Source organism: Chinchilla lanigera, unplaced genomic scaffold (genome assembly GCF_000276665.1).
Source record: "Chinchilla lanigera isolate Chin_1 unplaced genomic scaffold, ChiLan1.0 scaffold00051, whole genome shotgun sequence".
Classification (NCBI taxonomy): Eukaryota; Metazoa; Chordata; class Mammalia; order Rodentia; family Chinchillidae; genus Chinchilla; species Chinchilla lanigera.
The window spans coordinates 1,485,884-1,510,994 of record NW_004955452.1 but is presented as its reverse complement, the minus strand read 5'-3'; the positions used below and the strand labels follow the sequence as shown (position 1 = coordinate 1,510,994).

At 34.8% G+C, this 25,111-nt stretch overlaps 1 protein-coding gene and 1 pseudogene across 8 annotated transcripts in view; one reads left to right on the top strand and one right to left on the bottom strand.

Moving 5' to 3' along the window:
* Window positions 1-25,111, top strand: part of Eif4g3 (eukaryotic translation initiation factor 4 gamma, 3) — a gene marked incomplete at its 5' end in the record, with an annotated part of 297,239 nt that overhangs the window by 114,347 nt on the left and 157,781 nt on the right. For 6 of the 8 annotated variants that reach the window (XM_013519513.1, XM_013519511.1, XM_013519509.1 and 3 more), the window contains 3 exon segments: window positions 16,433-16,528; window positions 17,870-17,983; window positions 21,416-21,448. In XM_013519513.1, the coding sequence (XP_013374967.1) occupies window positions 16,433-16,528; window positions 17,870-17,983; window positions 21,416-21,448 (243 nt within the window). 8 annotated transcript variants of the gene reach the window in all.
* On the bottom strand, window positions 1,146-1,301 carry LOC106149721 (annotated as a pseudogene).

The window sequence follows — 25,111 nt, the reverse complement described above, 5'->3', positions numbered from 1 at the left end:
TGGTGGTGCATCTCCTCAGGTAATTTCTTCAAGTCCAGATTTAATTGTGTGGCTCTGTATTCAAGTTTGAATACTGATGGGTACATACTTATAAAGCCTTAATTTTGTACACTAATGTTTTTCAAAGTTGGCTTTTTCCCAAGGTCATTTTAGATTGTTTAAATACTGAAGCATATTATTTTTAAAAAACCATATTATAAATAGTAGCTGTGTTCCCAAAGTGATTCATGCAAACCTAGTTATCTAAAATGAACCTGAATTAAAGCACTCACACCTGAAGCCTAGCTACTATTTGAGAGACTGATGCAGGAGGATTGAAAATTCAAGGCTAGTTTTTCCTGAAGAAAGGTATGAGATTCATTAGTAAATATTCTAGCTATCGTGTTACCCTGAATAAAATAATTAAGATTTAGCTTCTAGGCTGGAAAAGTTGTTCCTTTTCAGGATACTATGGCAGGGTCTTAGGTCTTTCAAATTAGTTCAGTACTGTAACAAGTGGAAAACTTATTATTTTTTTTCTGAGCAGGTGATCTCATTTTCTGATCTGAATATTCCCAAGTAAGCACTTACATAGACACATGATGTGGGGGTTAGGTAAAAAGAAATATGCCCCCTGTGTAAATGATTTTACCTGGTGAAATGTTTAAAGAAATGAAAGACAGGTGGTGGTGCATGCTTGTAATTCCTGCATTCAGGAAGGCTCAGGCAGGAGGATCGCAAATGTGAGCCTAGCTCAGGCAATATAGTGACTTAGAAAGACACTATGAAAGAAAGGGACCATAGCTCTAAGACTCTGGGTTCAGTCCCCAGTACTGCAAGAAATGGGGGGTGGGGGAGAAGAAAAGAATGAACTGTGAGAGACATTGAGATTCTTTGTACTAAGTTATTAGTGTTTCGATTTACAGAGCATAGTGTGAAATTGATTCATTTTTCAAAATTGTCTTTTTAAGGTTTCAAATATTTATTGCTGATCCATTAGTGCTGGTCATAGAAAAAGATTAAAATTCCTGACTAAGCACATTTAGCTGTCCAGCCAGTGGTATTTTTTAAAGCTTGGTTTGGTAATATCATCTTGACCATGATAAAGAAGGTATCATCTTGCAACCTCTGAGAGGTTAAATGTGCTGCAGCTGAAGTGCAATTCTTTACAATCCTAGCTTGGACCTCCTCCAGTGTCTCCTCTTGGAGTTGTACCCGATTTTAGTACCAGTCTTCTTTCAAATTCATTGAGGAATGGGACAATTGTGCTTTTGCTTCTTGGCCAGCCATTGTTTGATTCTGAAAGTCTTGTGAGGAGACATGGTTAGGCTCAGGGACAAGAGCACACACTTGGATTGCGGACAAAAGCAGAAGTAAAATTGTCTCTCTTTCTGGAAATCTGTTAAAAGTACGTATTTTTACAGTTGGGCTGAGAGAACGTTGTGACAAATACAGCCATTGTAATGGACAACAGATGACTTTTAAGCATACTTCAATTGTTGTAGGATGACTCATTGAATGTGGTTTTTGAAGTAACAAAGAATAAGAGCAACTGGATGGCCTTAATGTAGAATCAAATATATATGTGACTTAATGAATGGTTGATTGCCTAAAATATTTATTAAAATATTTCCAGAAGCCACAATTAACTCAGAGCAGTATTTTTAGTAGATAACATTAAAACACAGCCATTTTAATTTTCTGGTAGTAATGTCTTGTGTTGAAAAAAAAATTTCATTGAAAAATGAAAACCTCTCTACTGGAGTACTTCTTGAAGAGGCCTCAAGTACAGCTAGCAATTGAACTGTGATAAAATCCCAGAAAGATTTTCTGTTAATCTAACTAAAAGGAGATTGTTCATAGTCTTTCCATATTCTGAGGAAGCAGAGCTCTACTATCAAATTAACTAACCGCTGGTAAAAGATTACCTAGTTTGCTGTCATATAAAGCTTGCATTATAGAGAATGAAGTTTCATTTTCATCAGAGACCTGGCTGTGAATTTGAGTGCTACTACTTACTGATTGTGTAATGTTGGCTAAGTTGTCTCACTTTGCAGTTCAGGCTGGCTCTGAACTAATTATGTAGCCCAGGCTGGCCTCGAACTCACCATGACACTCTGCATCAGCCACCTGAGTGCTGGGCGTAGCGTACAGGTACACGCTACCCTGCACAACGACTTTGCTTTTGTTTTCTTTTTTTTTTTTCCAGTACCGGGGATCGATCTCATGACCTTGTGCTTGCTGGGCAGGTGCTGTGCCGCTGAGCTAAACCTCCAGCCCTAACAACTTCGCTTTTCTGAAAGTATATTTATTTTTGCATAGTCACATTGTAATTAGTGTCATAAAATGTTTTTTTTAAATAGCTGAGACATTTTTTACTAAATAAAATAAATGAGTTTTTCTGCTTTAAGATTGGAAGGGGAGAGGTAGTGGATAGGAAGTGTATTTGGTTAGACTAATTGTATTTTGTTTTAATTGAGGCTTGATTAAAGTAAATTTTTTTTTTTTAACAGCTAAGTTTTATTCAAGGTAGGAAACAGGTTCTGCAGAATGAATTGGGGCCAAGTAAAAGTAGGAGTAGTAGTACATCTTACAACGAGGGTCATCATATAAAAGAAAACAAAATGGCACTGGATTCAAATTTATGCCAAATTACTCATTAGAATCATGCTTAGGATTAGGCAGGCTTTGATTTATAATGCACATTTTTTTTTAATGTACTAGATGAGCCATGCTATTAGGAATGAGCAGTTCTACCAAAGATTGACTAGTAATAAGACAAATGAGAATTTGTCTCTAGAGAAATTATTCTTCTTTGTCTCTCATGCCTATCATTTGGTAGATTTTTAATGAGAATAAAAATTATGGAAGATTGACTCATTTGTAGGGAAACACATTTTATATTTCCTGTGTTAAAGGTTACAGTAGAAAAAGTTGAAAGTGACATATAAGATAAAGGAATCCATACAGATTTTGAGGGGTAAATAGGATTTATGTGTTTTGACTTCTTTTGGAACCTATTTTTTTTTTATTAGTACATGTTTTTTTTTTTTGTTTGTTTGTTTTTCTCCGGTACCGGGAACTGAACTCACGACCTTGCGCTTGCCAGGCAGGCACTTTGCCGCTGAGCTAAATCCCCAGCCCCTATTAGTACATGTTTATAGTTCATAATGTTACATTCCTTTTATGGAGCTGGTACATGTACATAACACATCTTTGTTCCTTTATTCTCTTTCCCTCTTCCCTGCAACCTCCTTCTATCTCTTGATCCTCTTGCCATTTGAGAAAGATCTATTTCCCAACTTCATATTATCTCTTAATTTGCTCTTTAAATTATTTATATTTTGGGTTTCTCATAATATAGGAAATCTTGAGAATAGCAAAATTAAAAACAGATGTAAGGATTAATGGAAGAGAATAGTGAATGAAGAAACAACCCCAAGTACATTCAGTTATTTGACCTGTGAAAAAGAGGTATTGATCCACATGACTTTTTGTGCCAGTATCATGCAGTTTTTAATCACTTTTCATCACCTTTGTAATGTAAATTGAAATCTGGCATTGTGATGCCTCCTATTTTGCTCTTGTGACCAAGATTGCTTTTCCTATTCTGGATCTCTTCTGATTCCATATGAATTTTAAGATTTTTTTTTAAAGTTCTGTGAGAAATGCTGTTGGTATTTTGATTAGGCTGGCATTAAATCTGTGTATGAGTTTTGAGAATATCACCAATTTAATGGTACTGAAATAGAGGAACTAAGAACAGCGGATACATTTCTGTTTTCTGAAGTTCTCTTTGAACTCCTTTTTCAGAGTTCTGTACTTTTTGTTATAGACGTCTTTCATTTCCTTGTTAGGGTCATTCCTAAATATTTAATTTTTTTATGCTTTTTATTGTTTTCATTTCTTTTTTCATGTGTTCATTATTAGTGTATATAACTGCTATTGATTTTTTTTGTGTTCATTTTGTGTGCTGCTACATTGCTGAATTTGGTTGTGTTCTAAGTCTTTTATTCTAATTTTTTGGGTCTTCAGTATAAAGAATCATGTCATCTGCAGATCATGGTAGAGTTTTTTCTTTCTTTCTTATACATTTCCCTTTAATTCCTTTTTCTTACCTGATTGCTCTGGCTAGCATTTCAAGTACTATGTTGAACAGGAGTGATGATAGTGGACATCCATGTCTTGTTCCAGATTTTTGTTTTGTTTTTGGCTTTATGTTTTTGAGACAGGGCCTTACTATGTATCTATTGATAAAGATCGTGTGATTTTTTTTCCTTGCTTCTGTTTATGTGGTGTATTACATGTATTGATTTGCATATGTTGAACCATCAAAGCATCCCTGGAATAAAACCTACTTGATCATCCTGTGTGATCCTTTTGGTGATATGTTGCTTTCTGTTTGAGGATTTTTACATCCATATTTATTAAGGAAATTATGCTGTAATTTTACTTTTTAGTTTGGTCCTTGTCTAGTTTTGATTGGTGAATTGAGACCATTGATGGTTACAACTGACATGTATTGGCTTTTCCTTGTCACATTATTTTCCTGTTGTTGGTTCCTTTCTTTCCCTTTTGTTTAATTACTTCCTTTGCCCTGTGGATTCATTCTGTTGGGATTTATGGAATTGTCTTTGTTATCTTTTTCTAGAATATCCTTCAGAACTTTTTGGAGTGTTATTTGGAGGTCAAGAATTTCTTCAGATGTTCTTTGTTATGGAAGTATCTTATTTCTCTTTCAATTTTGAAAGATAATTTTGTGGGGTATATCATTCTGGGTTGGAGGTTATTTTCTTTTAGGGCTTGGACTATTTCACTCCAAATTCTCCTTGACTTCAGGGTTTGTGTTGAGAAGTCTGCTGTGATTCTGATGGATTTTCCTTTATAGGTGATTAGTTTCTTTTCTCTGACAGCTTTTAATATTCTGTTCTTGTGTTGAATTTCTGGAATCTTGACTGTTACATGCCTTGGTGTAGTTTTCTTCTAATCATGACTAATTGGAGTTCTTTTTTTTTTTTCCTCTGGTACTGGGAATCTAACTCACGACCTTGCGCTTGCCAGGCAGGCGCTGTGCTGCTAAATCCCAGCCCCTTAATTGGAGTTCTGTATACCTTACTTAACTATATGTCATATTCTTTTTCCATGCTTGAGAAGTTTCTGCCATTACTTCTGTGAACAGGTTTTTTGGTGTCCTTTATGCTATCTCCTGATTTTTCATTAATTCTGATTAATTTTACATTGTTCTTCTTTGCATCATGTAGCAGTTTTTGAATTGATTTTCCTGGTCCCGTGCTATTTTTGAGAAGTCTTTCATTTGATGATCACTGACCACAAACCTGTCTTCTAGATCAGATATTCTATGTTCACAATGGTTGACTTATGGTGAGTATACTTTCAGTAGAAATTTTAATCCCCTGGCTGTCCGTTTTATGGAATCCAATTCTTTCCTATGTTAGGTATTCATGGTTTCCATCACTTTCCTATACTCCTCTACTTAAAAAAAAAAATCTGTATCTACTATAGATTCATTAACCATGTCTTTTATTCTGGTCATTGTCTCTTTAATTATCTTTAATTATTTCTGGTTTGTGTATTTCTAGAGATCATTTATCTGCTCCAGTTCTCCTTTCATATCCTTCCTGGGTCTGGGGGATCCACTTCCTTCCTCCTTTTCTTCCCCAAGTTATATTCCAGTGTCTGAATTCTGAGTCTTCAAGGGGTTGAGTTTTTGCTAGCGTTCATTGTTGCCCCATCTAGTTGTTGCCTAAGGGCTCCTAAGTGCAACAAAGTAAAAGACACATATCTACCAACCCCTGGGGACACTGTCTAGACCTTTACTGTCCAGTGTGATAGCCCTGAGTGCCACCTAAGACTTCTGAGTACTGGAAACATAGCTAGTGTGAGTTGGGATGTGCAATAATCATATTGAATACACCAGCTGTCAAAATTTTGTTACAAGAAAAAGTGTAAAATCCCTCAGTCCTTCTGATGATGACATGTTGAAATTGTGGGTATATTGGATTAAATAACATTAAAATTGATTTTACCTATCTTTTACTGTTTAAATCTTGCTATCAGAAAATTTAAAATTGCTTTTTAGCTTGTATGATATTTTTAATGTTTCTGGCCTAGACCTGGTCTCTACCTAGAATTGTTCTGTTTTTGAGTTCTTGAAGGCTAAGAAAGAAGAATGCTTTCCTTTCTTTATTCACCTTCTAGTCTTAATAGGGAGGATCTTTTTTGCTTTTCTTTCCTCTTGTTTACTCTTAATCCTATCACTAATCATTATAAACTTTATTGTTATAAAATCCCCATTTGTTTCTTTCAGTTTTTATATTTGCCAGTTTTCATTCTTGAATCAATCCAACGTAACAGGGCTTTTCTTCTAGCTTTCAGGATATCTACTTCACAAATTCAAATACCTGTGTTGATGAAGCCTTAATAAAATTCTGTTGTTTGTAATCCACTTAGATTTGGCAGTACTAAGCAATACTGAGCTATGAAGTAGCTGTTTGGCAGTTCCTTTAGTGAGAAGAAGTTGCTTTGTCATATCCTGCAGTAAACAAATAGACCAGTGTGGCTGAGTAGTAATGGCATCTGAAGTGAGGTCAGGAGGAGGTCTGGGAGCAATCATTTTAAGTTCAGCATCCTCACCCACCATTCATCACTTCATGAACTGTGTCATCTTTTTCCAGGAGGAATTAGTCAATACTTTTGGTACATCTTGATACATTATTCACACTGTAACACTTTCTACATTGTTTTATAGTTTGGTAGTTGTACATCTTTTGTTCACATAAATCATGTCTTTTTCAACCTTATTTCTGTGACTTCCAGTTGCAGTGTAAAAGCAAAAAACAAAACCCAAAATTTTGGGTTGCTGAAGTTTGGTTTGCTGGTTTATCTCATTCCAATTCGAGTAAAAGGTTTTGTGTCCCTAATGCTTTTCACTGATGATATTACTAATTAGCATCCTCTCAAGAAAGAAAATCTAAGGCAATTTTACTTTGAGACCTTGTTACTTGTATTAAGAGGAATATTGACTGTGCCGTTGAGGAATACTTTAGAGAACAAAATCCTAGGGCATATATTTGGTCATGTCCAAAAAGTATAAGCTATAAAGACAAATGTGTCGAATACTACCTTCACCTCTAGGTCAGCTAGAGGGACTGTGTGTTGTTTAAAGTAAACATGGCATAATTGAAGTTTGCCAGCCTAATCAGCCTCCTGGTTTGCTTGCATGGGAGGTGGCGGGAAGGGATCAGGAGCTTGTATTTGTCAGGGTTAGGGGAAAAATAGTGATACCTAAATTGAACTTTATCATAAACTCGGATATTACTTAGGATAAGTTTTTGGGAAACTGTAACTTCTTGGTGGGAATGGGAAGGGAAGCCAAGTGTTGTGATGAAGCAGAAATTTCCACTGAGGTACTGGGAACAGGACGTAAAGGGCTATGGGTAGGTGATTCAGCTTTTCCTAAACCTGTCTCATGTGATTGAATGTGCATGATGTCTGTTTATTCTTGGCAGAGTAAGTTCTGTGGAGTCGTATTACACAGCAGGCATAATATTTATTTAACCAGCTCAGTGATGATTCTAAATATAACTTGTGGAGTTTTTTTCTTACTAAGTATCACAAGATAGAAAAATCACATGGGAAATAAGACCAAGAGATGGAAGAAGAGGAGGGAAAGGGGAATTAATATGTATTATATCCATGTATATATTATACATTATATATACAGCTCTCCACAATGAATGTAATCATTATGTACTGTAGGCATGTGCTAATAAAAATAGTTTTTTAAAAGAGAAAAAAAACCATATAGGCTGTAAAGGAAAAAAAAGAGAAAAATCATGAAAGGAGATGCATCCCTGAGTGTCTTCCCTTATAAATAACTTCATAGCCAGCCAGTATTATTTTATTTCTTTTAATGTAAGGATGATAGTTTTGTTATTTAACTCCAAGGTAGGAAAAGAAGATAGCCATCAAAATATTCAAAAATTCTATACCATTTTATTTTAGCTAGTGTTTTAGACAGGCATTTTTAGTACTTTATAGCCAATCATACAGGTATTTATGTAGTAAAATGTTTATACAAGAAATCCTTTTTATCCCTGTGTGTGAGGTCATACTAAATACTTTTTGAGGTGGAAACATTAGTTTTATATACTAGTTGGACTTTATATTAATATTAAATTATTGGTAGTAATAGTTTCTCTGTGATTATGGTTTACTCACTGTGTACTGAAGATTTGTGCCACCGTGTACTGTGATTGAGTCTTCAGTTTGTCAAAATATATTATTATGCTATGTACTTATTTATAGACTTAACTCTGAAGGAGCGAGCACTTAGAAGTCTGGGCACATACATAATTATAATCTGCTCATTTGTCTGGGAAGCAACGAGTTACTATGATTTATTCTTTTTGACATTTGAGTTTTCTTGTTTTTTGTGCTTCAGCATATGTACAATATAAGCATGAGTCTCAGATTATTTTGAAAAGGAAAGGGTAACTGGATCGATTAAGAAAAATGCCAGCATTTTGTTTACAATAATGCTTAACTAAGTGGCAATATCGTATCATTCCAGTCGTTTGACTTGTATTACTTACAGTGATTGATGCTATATGTAAACATTTTCACTGTTGATATATTCACCATGAAAATATATTCACTTGTTTCTTTCTTTATTTCAGAAAAATCTTAGTGAAACATGAGATGATTTTTTTTTTTTAACAAGATTGCGCTGTTAAGATACCTAATGAGATTTGTATTTCAGCACTTTTGAGTCGTTACAGTCACTAAGAATTTTGTATTAAACTAGAATATGATGTTAATGTGCATATCTTCTCAGTTACTTCATGTAAATGGGACCTAACTTGGACACTGTTTAGAAGGAATTCCAACAATTGCCCCAGCAATAGTCTCTTTTTTTGGTACCAAGAATCGAACTCACAACCTCACACTTGCCAGGGGCACTGTGCTCCTGAGCTAAACCCCCAGCTTATGCATGGTCTTATACTTTGTCCAATAGATAAATGGCTGGTCATTTCTGAATATTAAATTATATGAGTCTGAAATTCAGAGGTTCAGCATAGTGCTTGGTTGTGATTCAAAGAATAAATAAGGTGTTTTTAAATGGATTCAGCTATTTTCTAGGGCACTAATTCAGATTTGAAGAGAGAGGAAATGATTCCTTGGTTTCTACCTGATTGGCAATTCCCACAAAAGGTATCTCACTGCACATTTGATTGACACGCAGAGACAGTGTTTTCCTCTGTCATGGAAAAATGATTTCCTTGTTTTCTTTAATCACTTCTTGTGCTTCTTGATGATATCAGGGACATTTTGTTTCTGTTATTATGTAGTACCTCTTACTTATGTAAGATATTGCCATGAAGAGAGTCTAGGAAAAGTGTATATGGGAGCTATCTATACTGTTTCTCAAATTCCATGTGAATCTATAATTATCTCAAAATATAATAACTTTTACTGGTAAATAGGTGACATTAAGTACTGCCCCATCCCCCACCTTTTCTTTGTTTTTTATTTCATTTTTTACAATTTATTTTAAAAATAAAAGAAGAAAAACATATTAACAAACACATCCATTTACAAAATAACATAAGAACAATACAAGCAATGCAGAGTTACAGACAAAGTGGTGGGAAATTAACAATGGTTGTTGTATTATGTATTGATATCTTCCAACTGGTTTCTCAGGAAAACGGAGACATGCAAGATTGATCAAATAATTAATTACTAGCTGTTCCTTTCGGTAAAGTGATAGAAATCAGTAGTACAACTATGTTAGCTATCCTATACATACATATATAATTTCCCCTTCTTTCTTTTCTCTTTTCCCTCACTCCAGTTGCTCTTTACTTTTGAGCATTTTCCTTTCGTTTCGCAATGTCTGTCATAATTTTTATTCACTCTTTCAGGTTCTTACACTAGTGAGACAATATGTTGCTTACAGATGGAGGTTTGGTTTATTTCATTTATGAATATGTTCTTTTTTAAATGTGAAGGTGTGGTGAAGGTGTGGAGATGAAGAATACAGTGGCTACCATTACCTTGATTTTTATTAAGTTACCAGTAGATTAATCTCCCTTACTTTTGTATCATTTGTGCAATATCAATACAGATCAATAACATCTTAGTATTACAATTATAAAAATCTTCTACCTCTCAGCCCTCTGTTAGGCTCACATAGGTGCTTAGGGCTCAGCAATCCACATTTTGAGAATTAATGGCTTAAAGCTTCAGTCTTTAGTGGGTGGGGAAAACAAGTGGTATAGATAAGGCTGCATAGCAAGTTCAGTGATAGGTCTCTGACTTTTCCCTCCAGTTTATTATATCAAGCTTCTGTTAGATATTACTGTACTTCTATAAAAGTAGAGTTACAGGAGTTTATGAAGGCATAAAATGTGGATAACAAAAAAGTAAAATTTTGGGATGAATAGCTTTCTATGTCTATGCTGTGCAGTATGGTAGTTAACTGGCCATGGGCAGGTATTTACATTTAAGTTTAAGTAATTAAAGTATATAAATAAAACTTAAATTAGGTCTGGGGTTATCAGATGTAACCAGATTTTTGTTTTGAAAGATGAAAAAGTTTTAGAGATTCTTTGCACATTGTCCATATGGTTAGCATTACTATACATTTAAAATGGTTTAGGCAAGTTTTGTTGTTTCCTACCACAGTATTTTTATTGAATAAAATTGATTAAAATAAGATTAGGGATTCATTTTATTAGATACATTAGACACTTTTCAAGTGTTCAGTAGCTAAATAGGTACCACTTTACATAGGGCAGATTCTGAACATAGATGGAAGTTCTATTTGCATTGAACATGTAGGGCCCAAGAGAATGTGGAAGCACTGTCAAATGCAGCATGGATGAAGTACTGGACTTGAAGGCACTATTTTTGCTTTTCCGTCTGGGTTTAAGTGTCAAACACTTGTTACAAATAAGAATGAATGGGGGCTGGGGATTTAGCTCAGCGGCAAACGCGCCTGCCTGGCAAGCGCAAGGTCGTGAGTTCGGTTCCCGGTACCGGAGAAAAACCAAAAAAAAGAAAAAAAAAAAAAAAAAAAAAAAAAAAAAAAAAGAATGAATATGTATGAGAGAAAAATTTTAAAGAAAATTAAAAACTTGTATAAAAGAATAGTCTTTTAAAAAGTTACTGATGTAGGTGTGTAGTCTTTTCAGATTTTGTAAAGTGTTCCAAGCTCTAAAATGATAGAAATAGATTTTTCCTTGTATGATTTCAAGTTATATATTCTAACATTTTGGTCAGTCTGGAATGTTTTGGTAAGGTGAGTTGAGGGTACCTGACCCACCTTTCTCTCTGTTGCTGTGTGGTCTTTTCCCAACACATATTTCACATTCCTTGTGATTTGAAATGCCACTACCACATGTGGGTTTGTTTTAACTTTCTGTTTTGGTATCATTCCCTCTTACCGTTAAATGTTCCTTTCTGTCTTTTTTAATGTAATGAGGGCAAAAGGCTATCTTTTGTGGCTGGGTAAATTTTCTTGTTTATTTTGATTTTTTTGAGACAGGGTCACATTATGTAGTTCAGGGTGACTTTGAACTCATTGTGTAGCCCCTGCTGACCTTGAATTCACAGGGCTTCTCCTACCTTACCCTCCAAGTCCTGGGATTACAGGTATATGCCACCTCATCATGCCTGGCTGTAAATAGTTCTTGTACAGTATCTGTATCTGCCTATTGATTTAACAGTAAACTTCCTGAAGATTAAAAAAATAAACCAGTCATACTTAAATTAGATTTATTTTTAAATTTTTTAACTGGGATCTTGCTGTAGTTCAGGGTGGCCTTGAACTTACTATATAGCTAGGCTGACTTCAAACTCATTCCTGGAATTGCAGGTATGCACTGTCATGCCCAGCTCTAGGGTTATTTATGCTCAAAATCCACAGCATATACACTATATTTCATAGTACAGTTTTTGGTTCGCTTTGCTTTTTTATCATACATTAAAGGGAAGCCAAAGGACAGGTTTTATCTTCATCCTAGCCACTTGTCCACCTACCTGCAGTACTGGAGTCTTGAACCCAGGCCTTTCAGACTGAGCTACATCCCCAGCCACTCCACCCCTTTAAAAATTTGAGACAAGGTCATTCTAAGTCTCTGGGTTGCTCAGACTGGGCTCAGACCTTGAGATCCTCTGCCCTTAGCTTACCAGAGGGCTAGGATTACAAGTGACTCCACCAAGCCTGATATTCATTATATTTTTTTAATAACAAGAGTTTATTTGTGGGCTGGGGTTATAGCTTGGTGGCACAGTGCCTGCCTGGTAAGTGCAAGGTCCTGAGTTCAATTCCCAGTTCCCAAAAATAAAACCAGAGGTAGGGGGGAAGAATTTATTGGTTATTGGAAAAGGGAAAACATAATACAGAAGTGAATAAGATGAAACTTCAAGTTGTATCTTATTCAGCACTTCAGGTCTCCAATTCCTCTCAAATTACCAGTCTTATATTTGCTGCATATTTTCCTAAGTTGTTTTATATGTTTGTTTATATATATTTTCTTTAAAAGAAACGTGGAAAGGGTCTTTTTCTACTTAATATTATATAATGGTCATTTTACTATATATGTAGATTAATTAGAATGCTTCCAGTTTTGGGACAGGCCATTGTGAATTTATCCATAGAGTTGATTCCAAGAAATGAGATTGTAGAATCAAAGAGATTAACTTACTTAAAAATTAGTATTGTATAGCAGTTTATATATATTTAAATCACTGGCAGTTCTTTAAATCACTAATTTTTCAGTCTGATTTGTATGTATTCATGCACATACATAACACTGAATTTAGTCTTTATAATTGGATTTAATTAAGGTGAAGAGTCTTCCAATAAGAGATGACATTTCATCTCTGAGTTATATATAAAGCACAATGCCTCAAGCATAGTAAGAGCTATATATTATATATATATAAAGCACAATGCCTGAAGCATAGTAAGAGCTATATATATATGTGTGTGTGTGTGTGTGTGTGTGTGTGTGTGTGTGTGTGTGTGTGTGTCTGTTTGGCTTAAGCCCATTGTCTTATATTGTGAAAATCGAAAATTCACTTTAGTTTTTTCACATATGTATATTTTGAACTCTTTATAGCTAATATGCAGTATTGTTAATTCATTCTTTCTTACAATTTACCCTCAAATTTCTATTTTTGGTTAACTTGTCCAAATCAATATCTTTAAAGTAGTTGTTAGGAATTTAAATGTTAATATTTGTACCAGTGGGATTGTCCTTGGAGAAGTAAACCTTTGTCATGATTTTGAAAGTATTTGTGGCTGGACCTAATGCACAGGCCTGTAATCCCAGCACTGGGGAAACTGACACAGGAGGACATGAATTTGAGGCCTGCTTGGGCTACATAAAAGGAGTTCAGGGCAGGCCTAGACTATATAGCAAAACCCTGTGTCCACCTCGCTCTAAAAAGCCAAGGAAGTATTTGAAAAGGGAAAGTGCAAACAAAACCTGTGGTGACTACTGAAATGATCTTTAGTCCATTCCTCTAGTTATCTATGCATTTAATGATATGAAACATGGTCAGAGTATTCCCATTGAAGTTTTAAAATTGTTTTTCAACAAAGCACAGTAATACATTAAGAAAGTTACTCTAGAATAAGTTAATCAATAAAATAAATGATTAATCATGTCATTAAATGTAGAAGCGAGATAAAAGATATAGAGTCATTTTTGTCAGTTCCACTTCTTGTGACAAGTACAAGTTACACCATTCCTATGAAGTTTCTAAAGGTAACCTTTAAGAATGAACATTTGCTGGTGAGAGTGCTGAATGAACTGAGGGTGAAATATCTTTACCAAATGCTGCCGTTAAATGTTCCATCCTGCCGGTGGCACAGTGACAGGCATTATGACACAACAGTCATTTACACGTGTTGCTGCGTATTATGCTTTGCACTTAGATGAAGCTGTGTGCATACAGAGAGTATGAGTCAGCTCTTTGAATGTATACAGTATAAATATAAGAAATATTTGGATTTTTGTTTCTTTGGTCTTTCTAGTATAGAATTTCCATGTACAAGAAAATAAAATTCTTTGTGTTATTAATAATCATTCTGGGAGCAAAGATAAAGTCTGGAAAGGCACATTTGGAATAGTGTTGCTAGAACTGTAGTTATATATGTGGTCAGGAGGAGTATTGTTAATAAATACAGGGCTTTGTTTCTGAAGGCCAGTTCATAAACTGTTTTACCATTTCATTGTTACTTTCTTTTGGCTCCAGTGTTGAAGATAATACTAAAATTTTCATGAGATCAGATATGGCCATCTTGTATTTTTAAGATGTTCTGTGAAAAACAGTAGTTTAATTTTTTTCCCTCTCTATGAACGAGCAAAGTGTTCCCTTTTTGTACAGTATAGAAGAAGCAGTATTTCTCTTGTTTTCATAAGCAACATATTTTGATGTTGATAATATCTTGACAGCTAGAAGCTTATGGTTTATTTTTTTATTGTTTATTTATTTATTTTATTTATTTAAAGAGCAAAAGAAGGACAACATAACAGTAGGGGGAGTCATCGAATTACAGACTGGTGGAACATTATCAATGGTTGCTATTGTACCTATTGGTATCTTCAAGATAGTTTCTCAGGAAAACAAATAGACAAATAATAGTGAGTTACAGACAAAAATGGTAGGAAGTTATCAATGGTTGTTGTATACTATAGTTTGGTCTCTTCAAAGTGGTTTCTAGGGAAAACAAAGAGCGTTATACATGAAGTTTATGGTTTAAATACCAATTAGATGTTAAGAAAGTATCAAGATAGTTTAAGATCAAGGATCTTCATCACTAAGAAATAATTTTCTGACATGTTATTATTTTCTCTTAATGAAGATTGATATTGGTGCTATATTTAAAACTATATTCAGATACTATAAAAGAATTTGAAGAAAGATTTTCCTGATCTAAATCTGGCCAGAATTGATTTTAAAAAACCCTATACATCATTTGTTTAAGTTGAAATCACATTTCAGTGTTTGAGTGTGATGGATACCAAAAATAATCTTTGAAACAAAGCTGTGTAATTTTTGGTCCATGTTTGAGCCAGTTAGCAAATATTTAATGTACACGTGATATTTATTGCCATGTTCTTTCAATTTGTGGCCAAATTTTATGCTCTCAGATTAAGAAAGGAAATCAACTTGATGTTGAACCTTAGTATCTGCCATAGGGACGGCTGTATATTAAATTATCACAGTAAAAAATTGCCAGATATTGTGTATTATTATGAAAGTGTTAATTTTGGTTTCATTATTTGAAAGCTATGATGAATCTTCTCAAACACTTGTAATTAATGGCTTCAGCTGAACTTTAATTAAATCTTCAACAGATTCAAAAAGCTATACTTTTTTTTTTTACAACCACAGTTACACTACTTTCTAGATGTATTTGTGATTTATTTAGTTGTCTTAGATAAGACGATTTTTCTGATCTTGTCCTCAATTGTAGAATTAGGATAGTGGTAGTTAAAGGCTATTGCAAGCTGGGCATGCGGGTGCACACCTGTAATCACAACACTTCAGGGGCTGAGGTCTTTAAAAACAGGTTTTCGCCTAGTAATTTACTTCATCTCATTTAATCTTAGCAATTGCTTTGTAATGTTAGGTATGTTCTTTTTTATGTGTGTGAGAAAGATAAATCACCCTAATCAATAACAGTATTAAATTGTAGTTGTCAGAGTCTGAATCCAAGTCCTCTGAGTCTGTATGTCATGCTCTTGGCAGCATTTTATTTTGAACATGCTGGAAGGCCCTCTCCCCATTCACTTATTGGTCTCTAGCTTTTAATGTGGATTCATAATGAAAAGATTGTTATTTTCAGAAAGCCTATGGCAAGCCATTATATGTATTATCACTTAATCTAGGCTCTTATATAAAGTTCTTACTGGCAGTTGATTTTTATAAAATCAAGTAAAAGGAATAAGCTGGAAACCTTGGCAAGAAAGCAGCAGTCATGGAACAGTTCACTGTGAGCTGCTAATTCTGGCTCTAAGATACCTTCCTCAAGTCTACCTTTGCTTATGCATACTTTCGCATACTGCAACAGTAACAAGTTCTCAAGATCTTGGTTGGTTTTGTGTGTGTCTTGGGCTGTTCATTTCAGAAATTCATGAATTTACAATTTCATTTTGCTCTCATGGTTTAAAATAATTGTGTCTACACTTTGGGTTGCTAATGTCTCCTTACCAGGAAGTTTACAATGATTTCTTTAAAAAAGCTGCACTGATCCTAAATTGTTGACTATTGTGATAAAGTTAAAATTTATAAAGTTGAATTGTAACCCACATCACTAACCACTTTTGTAAACTTTTAAAAATATCTTCAATTTGAGTCGCTGTGCCATTTTTCTTTAAAATAAACTATCATTCTTGCTGTTCTTTGACAGACCCCTTATCCCTCTGGACAGAATGCAGGTCCAACCACGTTGGTATACCCTCAAGCCCCTCAGACAATGAATTCACAACCTCAAACCCGTTCTCCGGTAAGTAAGCAGAAGCTGCTTCTAGATAATATTCTCCATCTAATTTTGTGTGTTTGTAGTAGCTTGGGTTCTTTTGGTAAATATTTTAGAAGTTTGTTCCAAAGATGATATATTAATATTAATTCTATTATTATTTTTCGGTTAGTATTGCATTTTTAGACCTTGCCATAGGAATAATTCCATTTACATTAAGAAAAAGAAAAGGAGCTTTTAATTTCTTTTTACTTTTTTGTGGCATGATTTTGAAGTCTGATTGCATTCCACTTTATTTCAGCTCTTAGTGTGTTGTACTGTTGAAAATTCAGAAGTATAATGATTTTTAAAGTAAACTGACTTCACTACTTAGACTCAAATTCCAGTGGTTTGGGGAGACTTCTGAGTCAGTGTGGCTAGAGCAGCTCTCCCATTTGACGGTGTGAACATGTGCATGATATATACCAGTGTTGTATTTATTTCTTCAGTTAGTAAATAAATTATCATGTAAATGTAAATGCTGTCTTCCTCTTTGTTCATCCGTCACACGGATTGCAGCAAGTACTGCAAAGGCTGAGAATTTACTTAAGGTTCATCCTTCTGTTTCATAAAAATGTACAGTGGCTTCAGCTTTCCATTCCTTAGACTGTTGTTTCCCACCCTGCATGATTAGCTTTGGCTAGAAGGTGCTTCTGTAACATCTCTCATTGTATTTCATATCCCTCTTTGAACCTGAGCTCTATGTATTCTTCTGAACATAGGAATCTTCTTTTTGTTCCCACCCCTGCTTTTTGTCTGGAGTATAGGAATACTTCATTGCATTAGCTCCTGTTCATTTGGTTTTATGCATGAATTTCGAGTTGTTGAAATGCACCAAAGAATTGCTCAAAGAACTAGGAAAGGATAGACTGCACCAATATGTAATCTCTTTTCTTACCCTCTTTCTGTCTTCCTTTTCCCTGTTGCCCTCTTCTCCAATACCCATTCTTAGATCCTGGTTCTCCCCAGTGGGTGGAGGAACCATTCTAAAGAGGTGGGACTTTGGTCCTAGTTACCTGTGTGCTTGTCTCTTTTTTTGCTGAAATGGTCAACACAATGTCTGATGCAAGTTTTGTTCTGAGAGTGGTTTGGGGATGTGGACACTTAACTACTTGGAGTGGGCCTGAGATCTGACCAGATCAATTTAGATAGGCCCTGGTTCTAATCATTAAGCATGGGAGATTATGGTAAGCTTTAATGCAAAGAACTCTATGGACTTCTTACCCTTGCCCCTTTTCTAATTATTGGGAAAAAAATTAAATTTATGTGGTTAGAATTGGCGCAAAACCTGACTGAAGAGCTGCATCTCTAAACCAGTTTTTTTGACAGCCCAGCAGAACAGTGCCAATACATTGCACAGACAACTGGAAGAGGAGGAAGGTTTTGGAACAGACTCCCGTTTACAGGTCCTTGGCTGGAAGAGGCTGGATAAAATACTGCATTGTAAGCAATATAACAAACTGTACTTCTTGCAGGCAGTGGTGCCTCTGGCACTCATTATTTTTGACCACATCCACTTATTGGCTGATGAACAGAAATGCATTGATTGCTTCCTCTCTGAAAGTCTAACCTAGCATGGCAGTTTCTGCCAGGCATACTGGGGAAAAGAATAACAAATTGGGTGGGGCTTTTCTATTGGGACTTAGACAGGAATGATTTGGGATTTAGATTTTTCTTTATTTTAAACTTCAAGTGGGATATGCCATTCAGATAAATTTGAATTTAAAAGATAAATTTCAGGGCTTCTTCCCCGCTTTCCCATTTGATAATTGAACATCATGGGGGAAATCGTCTGTAGTTGTCAGCCATTTTTTTGTGGTCATAAACTCTTCAGATAGTATCCTTTATACAGTTTTTGCCATCTGCTCTGCTAGTGACCATTACCACGCCCATTACTAAAATCCACATGTATAACATTCCATTACATACCCCAAAACAAGTGCAAGATTAGCAGACGCCAGTCTACTCTTGCTTGTTGTTTTGGGTCCAATATTTTTTTATTTCATTTGTGTTGGTGCTGGGCGGGTGAAGTTGGGGTATAAAGTTGGCAGGATTGCATTTTCTGTTTACATTCCAAGTTGCCATAGTCTAGTCTCATTCATGCCATAGCTGTCCCAAGGGGTAAGGAGAGGTAAGGCATTGCACTAAGGAAGTACACCTTCCTGTTGCTTTGTAAAGTAGCTAAAGCTTACTCCATTCTATTTCTGCATTAATAGGCCATTGGCAATTGCACAATTTAGGCTTTTCTGCTCTTCCCTGGACAACTGTCTTTGAATCCAACTGGCTTCAAATGGCCCCCCTTGCTCCTTCAGGTTATTTTTGTACCTGTATTTCTATTTGATATTTAGTGGCTTAGTTAAATTCATAATCTGGAAAATCTTGCTAAAAGTAAAAAATACTGATAAGCTACTTCTCTTCCATTTTCTTGTTGGGCTGGAACTCTTTCAACAGTAGTTTATTTTTAAATAGACTATTGAAAATAATGAAACTATTGAAAGCTTTAATTGGGAGAGGGGGACAGTTTGGCTTTTGCAGTAACCTGTAACTATTGGTTATTTTTATATTTTGTGGTGCTTAGTGCCAAATATAAATCAATGGTGTGTTGGCCCTGCTCAGTTTCCAACTGTCCATAAAGGGTGAGTGAGTGAATGGGTGGGTGGGTGGGTGGCATTAACATTGGATTCAAGTTCATATAAGGCTGCTTTTCTTTATATCTACAGTCTTCACCACCTAAGACCCCTCTTTGGGAAAAAAAAAAATAGTTTTTCTTTTTAATATGAGCCAGCAGCGACTACAGTTTGTTGTGTTGCTTACAGCTACCCACAGGTTTAAGAGTGTTGTCATTCCAGTAAGAAAAACTCAGTAGCCAATGGTGACTAGTGCAAAATAGACTAGGGTACTCTACTGAAATTTAAACTGTGATTTCCTTTTTATTAAAAACATATGTATAATTTTATAAGATAGTTCTCTTGTGCTAAGAAGTGCTCTTTTGACTACAACATTCCAAATATATAAAGTTTCCATTTTTATATTAGAGCCTTGGGACCTTTCTGTGGAACAGTGATAAGACAGGTACTGCTGTACTCAGGTTAATTTTTTGACATTTCCCTTCTCTCCCATTTTCTTCCAAAGTATCATGAAAAAACATCTCACTTCCACCCTCTACTTTCATATCATATGGGTGGTATTGCCTATTCTTAAACTTTGATGTCAGTAGTAGAGGTATGATCTGATTTCTTCTTACACTCAGAAAACTGAAAATATAAGACCTCAATTTCTTTAAAGAGAATATTTTCTGAAAGAACCATAGCTGCTGATTATCATCATTTTGAAAAACTACATTATAGTCATTAGCCAGATAGGATGGCATAGGATGGCTTACTTAATACACTCTAAGCATACAGGTCATTAAGGTACTTTTCATTACTTAAGCGGTAGGTGACATTTTAGCTTCTGAAAGGTGAATTCTTGACAGAGCTGTCTTCAGTGGTCCTCTTTCATTTGTGGCCAAGTACTCCACCAAAATATGTTGAATTTTTTAGTATGAAATAATAGTAGTTGGGAAAGTAATTCTGAATCTCTTGCAAATTTCCGTTGCATATGATTTAAATTCTCAGCATGAAGTATTGTTTCTTAATCATCTTACTCATCTACAGTGATAAATTCACAGAATGTTCTAGATAATGAAACAACTGAAGATAGATATATTTTAGCTCCTTTAAATATGTTAATGAAAACCTTGTATGGTTTGTATTCAAACTGCTTTCTAAATATTTTCTTTTGAATTTTGAAAATTGTGGTTAACATTATAATCCTTAATGTATTGGTAGCTGGTATTTGGCTTTATATGCCCTGATATTTTTCTCTTTTTTAGTTAAAATGTCTCTTAGAAGCCAGATTTTGCTCTGATGAATTATTTGATCTTAGACATTTGGTATTTATAAATTTCATGAATGAGAAGAGGAAGCATTGAAATATATATTATTCTTTTTCAAGTACATGTACTCTACCATTTAGTTGAAATTATGTTTCCTTTTGCTTTTATTCTCAGCATCAAGTAGCACTAGGTACATATGGACAGTATTTTGCTGTTGTCAATAAATAACAGTTGAGAGATTTGACTTCCTTTTTTTTTTCTTTTCAAGCCTATTGTAGTACCATTTGGATTAATCATGTTAGAGACTTGTGTTCTTTACTAGCTGTTTGCTTTTACTTGTCTGGTATTAAACCTTATTAGCTAATTGCATATATATATATATGTATGTATATATATATAGGTGTGTGTATATATGTGTGGAATAAAATTATATACAATTTTATTCTTTAACTTCATAAAATAAAGGAAGAATTGAACCATCACATTCATGTATAAGATAACCCAGTTAATTTAAGAAGATTTGCAGTCAGTCCTGGTACATTCACTATTTCCAACTGGACATTTTAATTATGTCCTGGCTATTTCTTGTAATATAAAAGTATTTTTCATGCCCTGAAGCTTTAGTGGTTACATACAGCATACTTGATTTTCATGTTTGTCTTAATAAAACCACTCAGTCTGAAACTTTCTTTTGCCTTATTTTAGGGATTTATTTATTTAAAATACTCTTCTGTCAGTGTATACCGTAGGTGCCTAACAGCTTAGCTATTTTTCTCCCAGCTGATAAAATGACAAATCATCTTGATAGTGGTGTTAACCTGTTGAATCTTAGTACCTGTCTGTCACTGTCCTGCAGCAAAGCTTTGACTGTTTTGTGTTTTTATTTTTCTTGTGGGTTTTTTTCTTTTTGCATATTGTGTGACATTTTGGTTTTTTGTTGTGGTGTTTCTGACTCTTTGTGCCTTTCCTTTTGTGTTTGTTTTCCCTCCTTTTCTCAGTTTGCAGCGGGGCCTCGACCTGCCCATCATCAGGTACTGTACCTTTGCCCCTTCACTATCACCCTTAACTAATAGGTGGGGGCTTTAGTAGCTGCTAACTCTTAGAATGCTGCCAGGCCATGGAGCCACCCAAATTACTCTTTTCAGGAGAACTTCCATCTGATATACTTCAGTTCTTTTTGTCCTTCACTGATTTTGTTGCATTTTATTATTAACAAACCCATTTGTTCTGTTTACAATATAAATTAAAAATACTGTAGTATTTTTTCTTTCCCCAAAATATTACTTTAAATTTAGACAACTTTGTAAAAGATAGATATAATTAACCTCTCACAGACTTTATGGATCTCTGTTTTTATTAAATAAAACAGGCAACATTCTAAGGGTTTTTTGTTAACATTCTGATATAATCTGTATTGATGTGTTAAAATAGCATTTCTAAAACCACTATTAATCTCACTTACTTAGACCTAACAAATTTATTACCAACATTGTACATTCATTTTCTGTATAGAACTATCTTTATTCTTAGGATGCATAGAAAATAGATACCTTATTTAATTTTAATATTTTTAACCTTTTTTAATAAATCAATTTGTTGTAGGAATTACAGATTTAAAAATGTGTACAGCAATACTATGTGTTTTTGTTTTTGTTTTTAAAGCAGGAATCTATTAGAGGTGGCAGTAGGGGAGAAAAAGACTTTTAGTAACAGACCTTTAATAGCTACCGCAAATAGTTCTTCATGGAATACTCTGAAACATTTTCTCATGGAATAATGGGAAGAGTCTAATAGATTAGCATATGACAGATGTAGGTTCACATTGCCAGGTCTGTTGTATAACCAGCGGTACTAAGCAAGTCTTTTTCTGAGCCTCAGTTTCCTTACATACTAAATAGTGATGAAAACGTGATAATGTTACAAAGTCTGTATGTAAAGTGTCTGACACAAAATAAACAGTCAGTGAGTGGTAGCTGTTTTTCATATTGTTAAGCAACATAGTATTGTAGGAAAAATGAGAGGAATAATCCATGGTATCATATTTAAGTGTTGTTTTGTTTTGTTTCTTCTATCTTGTTTTTGGTGAGGTCCTGGGGATTAAACCCTGGGCCTTTTCACTGTGGAGTACTTCCCTATCCCTCCTTTTGTTTTTTTATTTTGAGACAGGAACTCTCTAAATTTTCTGGGCTGAGTTCAAACTTGCAATCTTCCTGCCTCATTCTCCCACAGTGCTAGGATTACAGGCATGTGTCACCATGCCTAGCTCATATTTGTAATATTTATTACTGACTAAATGGATATTATTTAATTGAAGGTTTCCATTATTTTGAGTGATTTACTAGAACACTATATTCTGAAAATACAGTCTTTCCAATTTGGAGGATTTAAAGATCTAACAGATGTTGAGATGTTACAAGTACTTTTCTGGAGAATGAACAGATGGTTATATGTAGTAGGTGACTATTTGGAGTTCATAAAGAAATAAAACTCAGGGGTGGCATTTATTTATTTATTTATACTTTTATTTTATTTATTTGAAGAGGTGGTATTGTATTTTTTTTTTTTCTGGTACCACAAATCGAACTCATGACCTTGTGCTTGCCAGGCAGGCGCTATGCCGCTGAGCTAAATCCCCAGCCCCAGAGATGGTATTGTAGAGTTTTGCATCAGCTAGACATAGGCTTAACTCATTATTGAGTGTTTCTGTATAAGCTGTTTACTTACCTAAGCCTGTTTTCTCATCTGTAAAATGGAGATGATAATACCATTTCAGGACCTATATGAAGAATCAATGACATAATGCAAATAGAGTAGGAATTAAGGATATATGATGATAAACAATAACTAGTAGACTAATAAACATAGCTCTTTAGGTAAAGGGTGATTATAATTTTTTCTTTAAGTTAGTCAGGGCTATAGAGGCCAAGTTTAAATTTTAACCTAGGGTCAAAACAGATATTCCTGAAAAGAATGTAGGTCTCCGCTTTTAGAAGCAGACCAAAAACAGTGTCATTGCTGAATTAAGTAGAGTGAGAGAATTTAGGAGGAAAGTTTTCTGAGCCCCTTGATAAAGCACTGTTTAGTTTCTCTGTTCATCTTTCTTTCTTTCTTTCTTTCTTTCTTTCTTTCTTTCTTTCTTTCTTTCTTTTTCCTTTCTCTCCCTCCCTCCTTCCCTCCTTCCCTCCCTGCCTCTCTCTGTCCTTCCCTTCCCCCTCCCTTTCCCCCCTCTTTCTCTCTCTCTGTTTCTATCACTTTTTCTTTCTTTCAACAGCATCTTACTGTGCAGTTCAGGCTGATCTCAAACTCGCAGTGATCCTCCTGCCTCAGCCTCCCAAGTGCTGAGATTATAGGCAGGCACCACCATGCCCAGCTTTGTTTATTGGTTTTAATCTTCGGTTTCTCTCAAAAATAGTTTCAGACAGCATAAGCCTTAGTACAAGAAATCAGCATTACCTTTGACTACAGTCTTTTGGTGGAATATCTTCAGTATAGGTTGCTAGAATGATGGATGAATTTTGAAACCACAACCATGTTAGTCTGAGCCCATTGTCATTCAGAGTAGCCAGTGTCTTAAAGACTGTTACTCTGAAAAATTTTAAGTTATTGATGAATATAGTGTAAACTTAACGGATAAATGTTTGCCTCAGATCAGGATGTTGTATTTAAGCATTTTAGTCAGTTTTTGTTTTTTTTCATTTTAGTCAGTTTTGAGTTTTGTTTTCTGACTTTCTTATGAGCGTTAAAGGCTTGTGATATTTTATCTTTCCCTAATTTGAACAATTAAGGAAAACTTTCAGAAACTTTTATGAGGAAAATGCTAATTTCCAGGCCCATTTTTCATGTGTAACATGACTCGAGAAAGTGTTTGCAGGCTGGTTTTTAATTTTAATTTAGGATAATAGGAAATTACAGCTTTTTTTTAAAAAATTAGAACTATATACATGAATTATTTATTCATTGGCAGAAAAATAATTACTTTCTAACACTTTGACAATGAATTCCTGAGATGGAGCATAAATCCAGAGCGTTTGTTTTGAATACAGAAATTCAGGGCTTGATATGGTGGTGTATGCCTGCAACCCCCGCACTCTGTGAAGCTGAGGCAGGAGGTTTTCAGTTTGAGCACAGTGCAGGCAATTTAGTGACTTAAGGAGACCTAGCTCCAAATTTAAAAAATGATAATAATAAGGGCTAAGGCTATAACTCGATGTGAAGGTCTTGGGTTCAATCCTGTGTTGTGGGAGGAGTGGGTATAAATTTAGTTGGATGGGTGGCTTTTTTCTGGAATTCTTTTCCAAATACCACTTTAATTCTTTTTTTCACAGAGAATTAAGTGAGTAAGGACATCTGTACCACTGGGTGAGGCAGAAATAGTTATTGTTTGGAGAGATGGAGGGAGAGAGACATGGAGTTGGAATGATACTGCCAAGCAGGAGGAGTCTGCATCAATGCTGTATATGTTGTAGGGAAAATAGTAGAGTTTAGTACCTGTATTTGTAACAAATGTGGGGCCAGTTTGGTTTGCTTCATTATGGAGTAAATGTAATTGATGTTTTGGGTGTAATAACCAATGAATGAAAACCATGGAAGCTTGTGATTATAAAACAGTATTATTCATTGTAGTGATCTACAAGCTACATAATACATTTTTTTCTATGTAGAGTGAAGTTATCTGAATTGAAATGAATCAAATC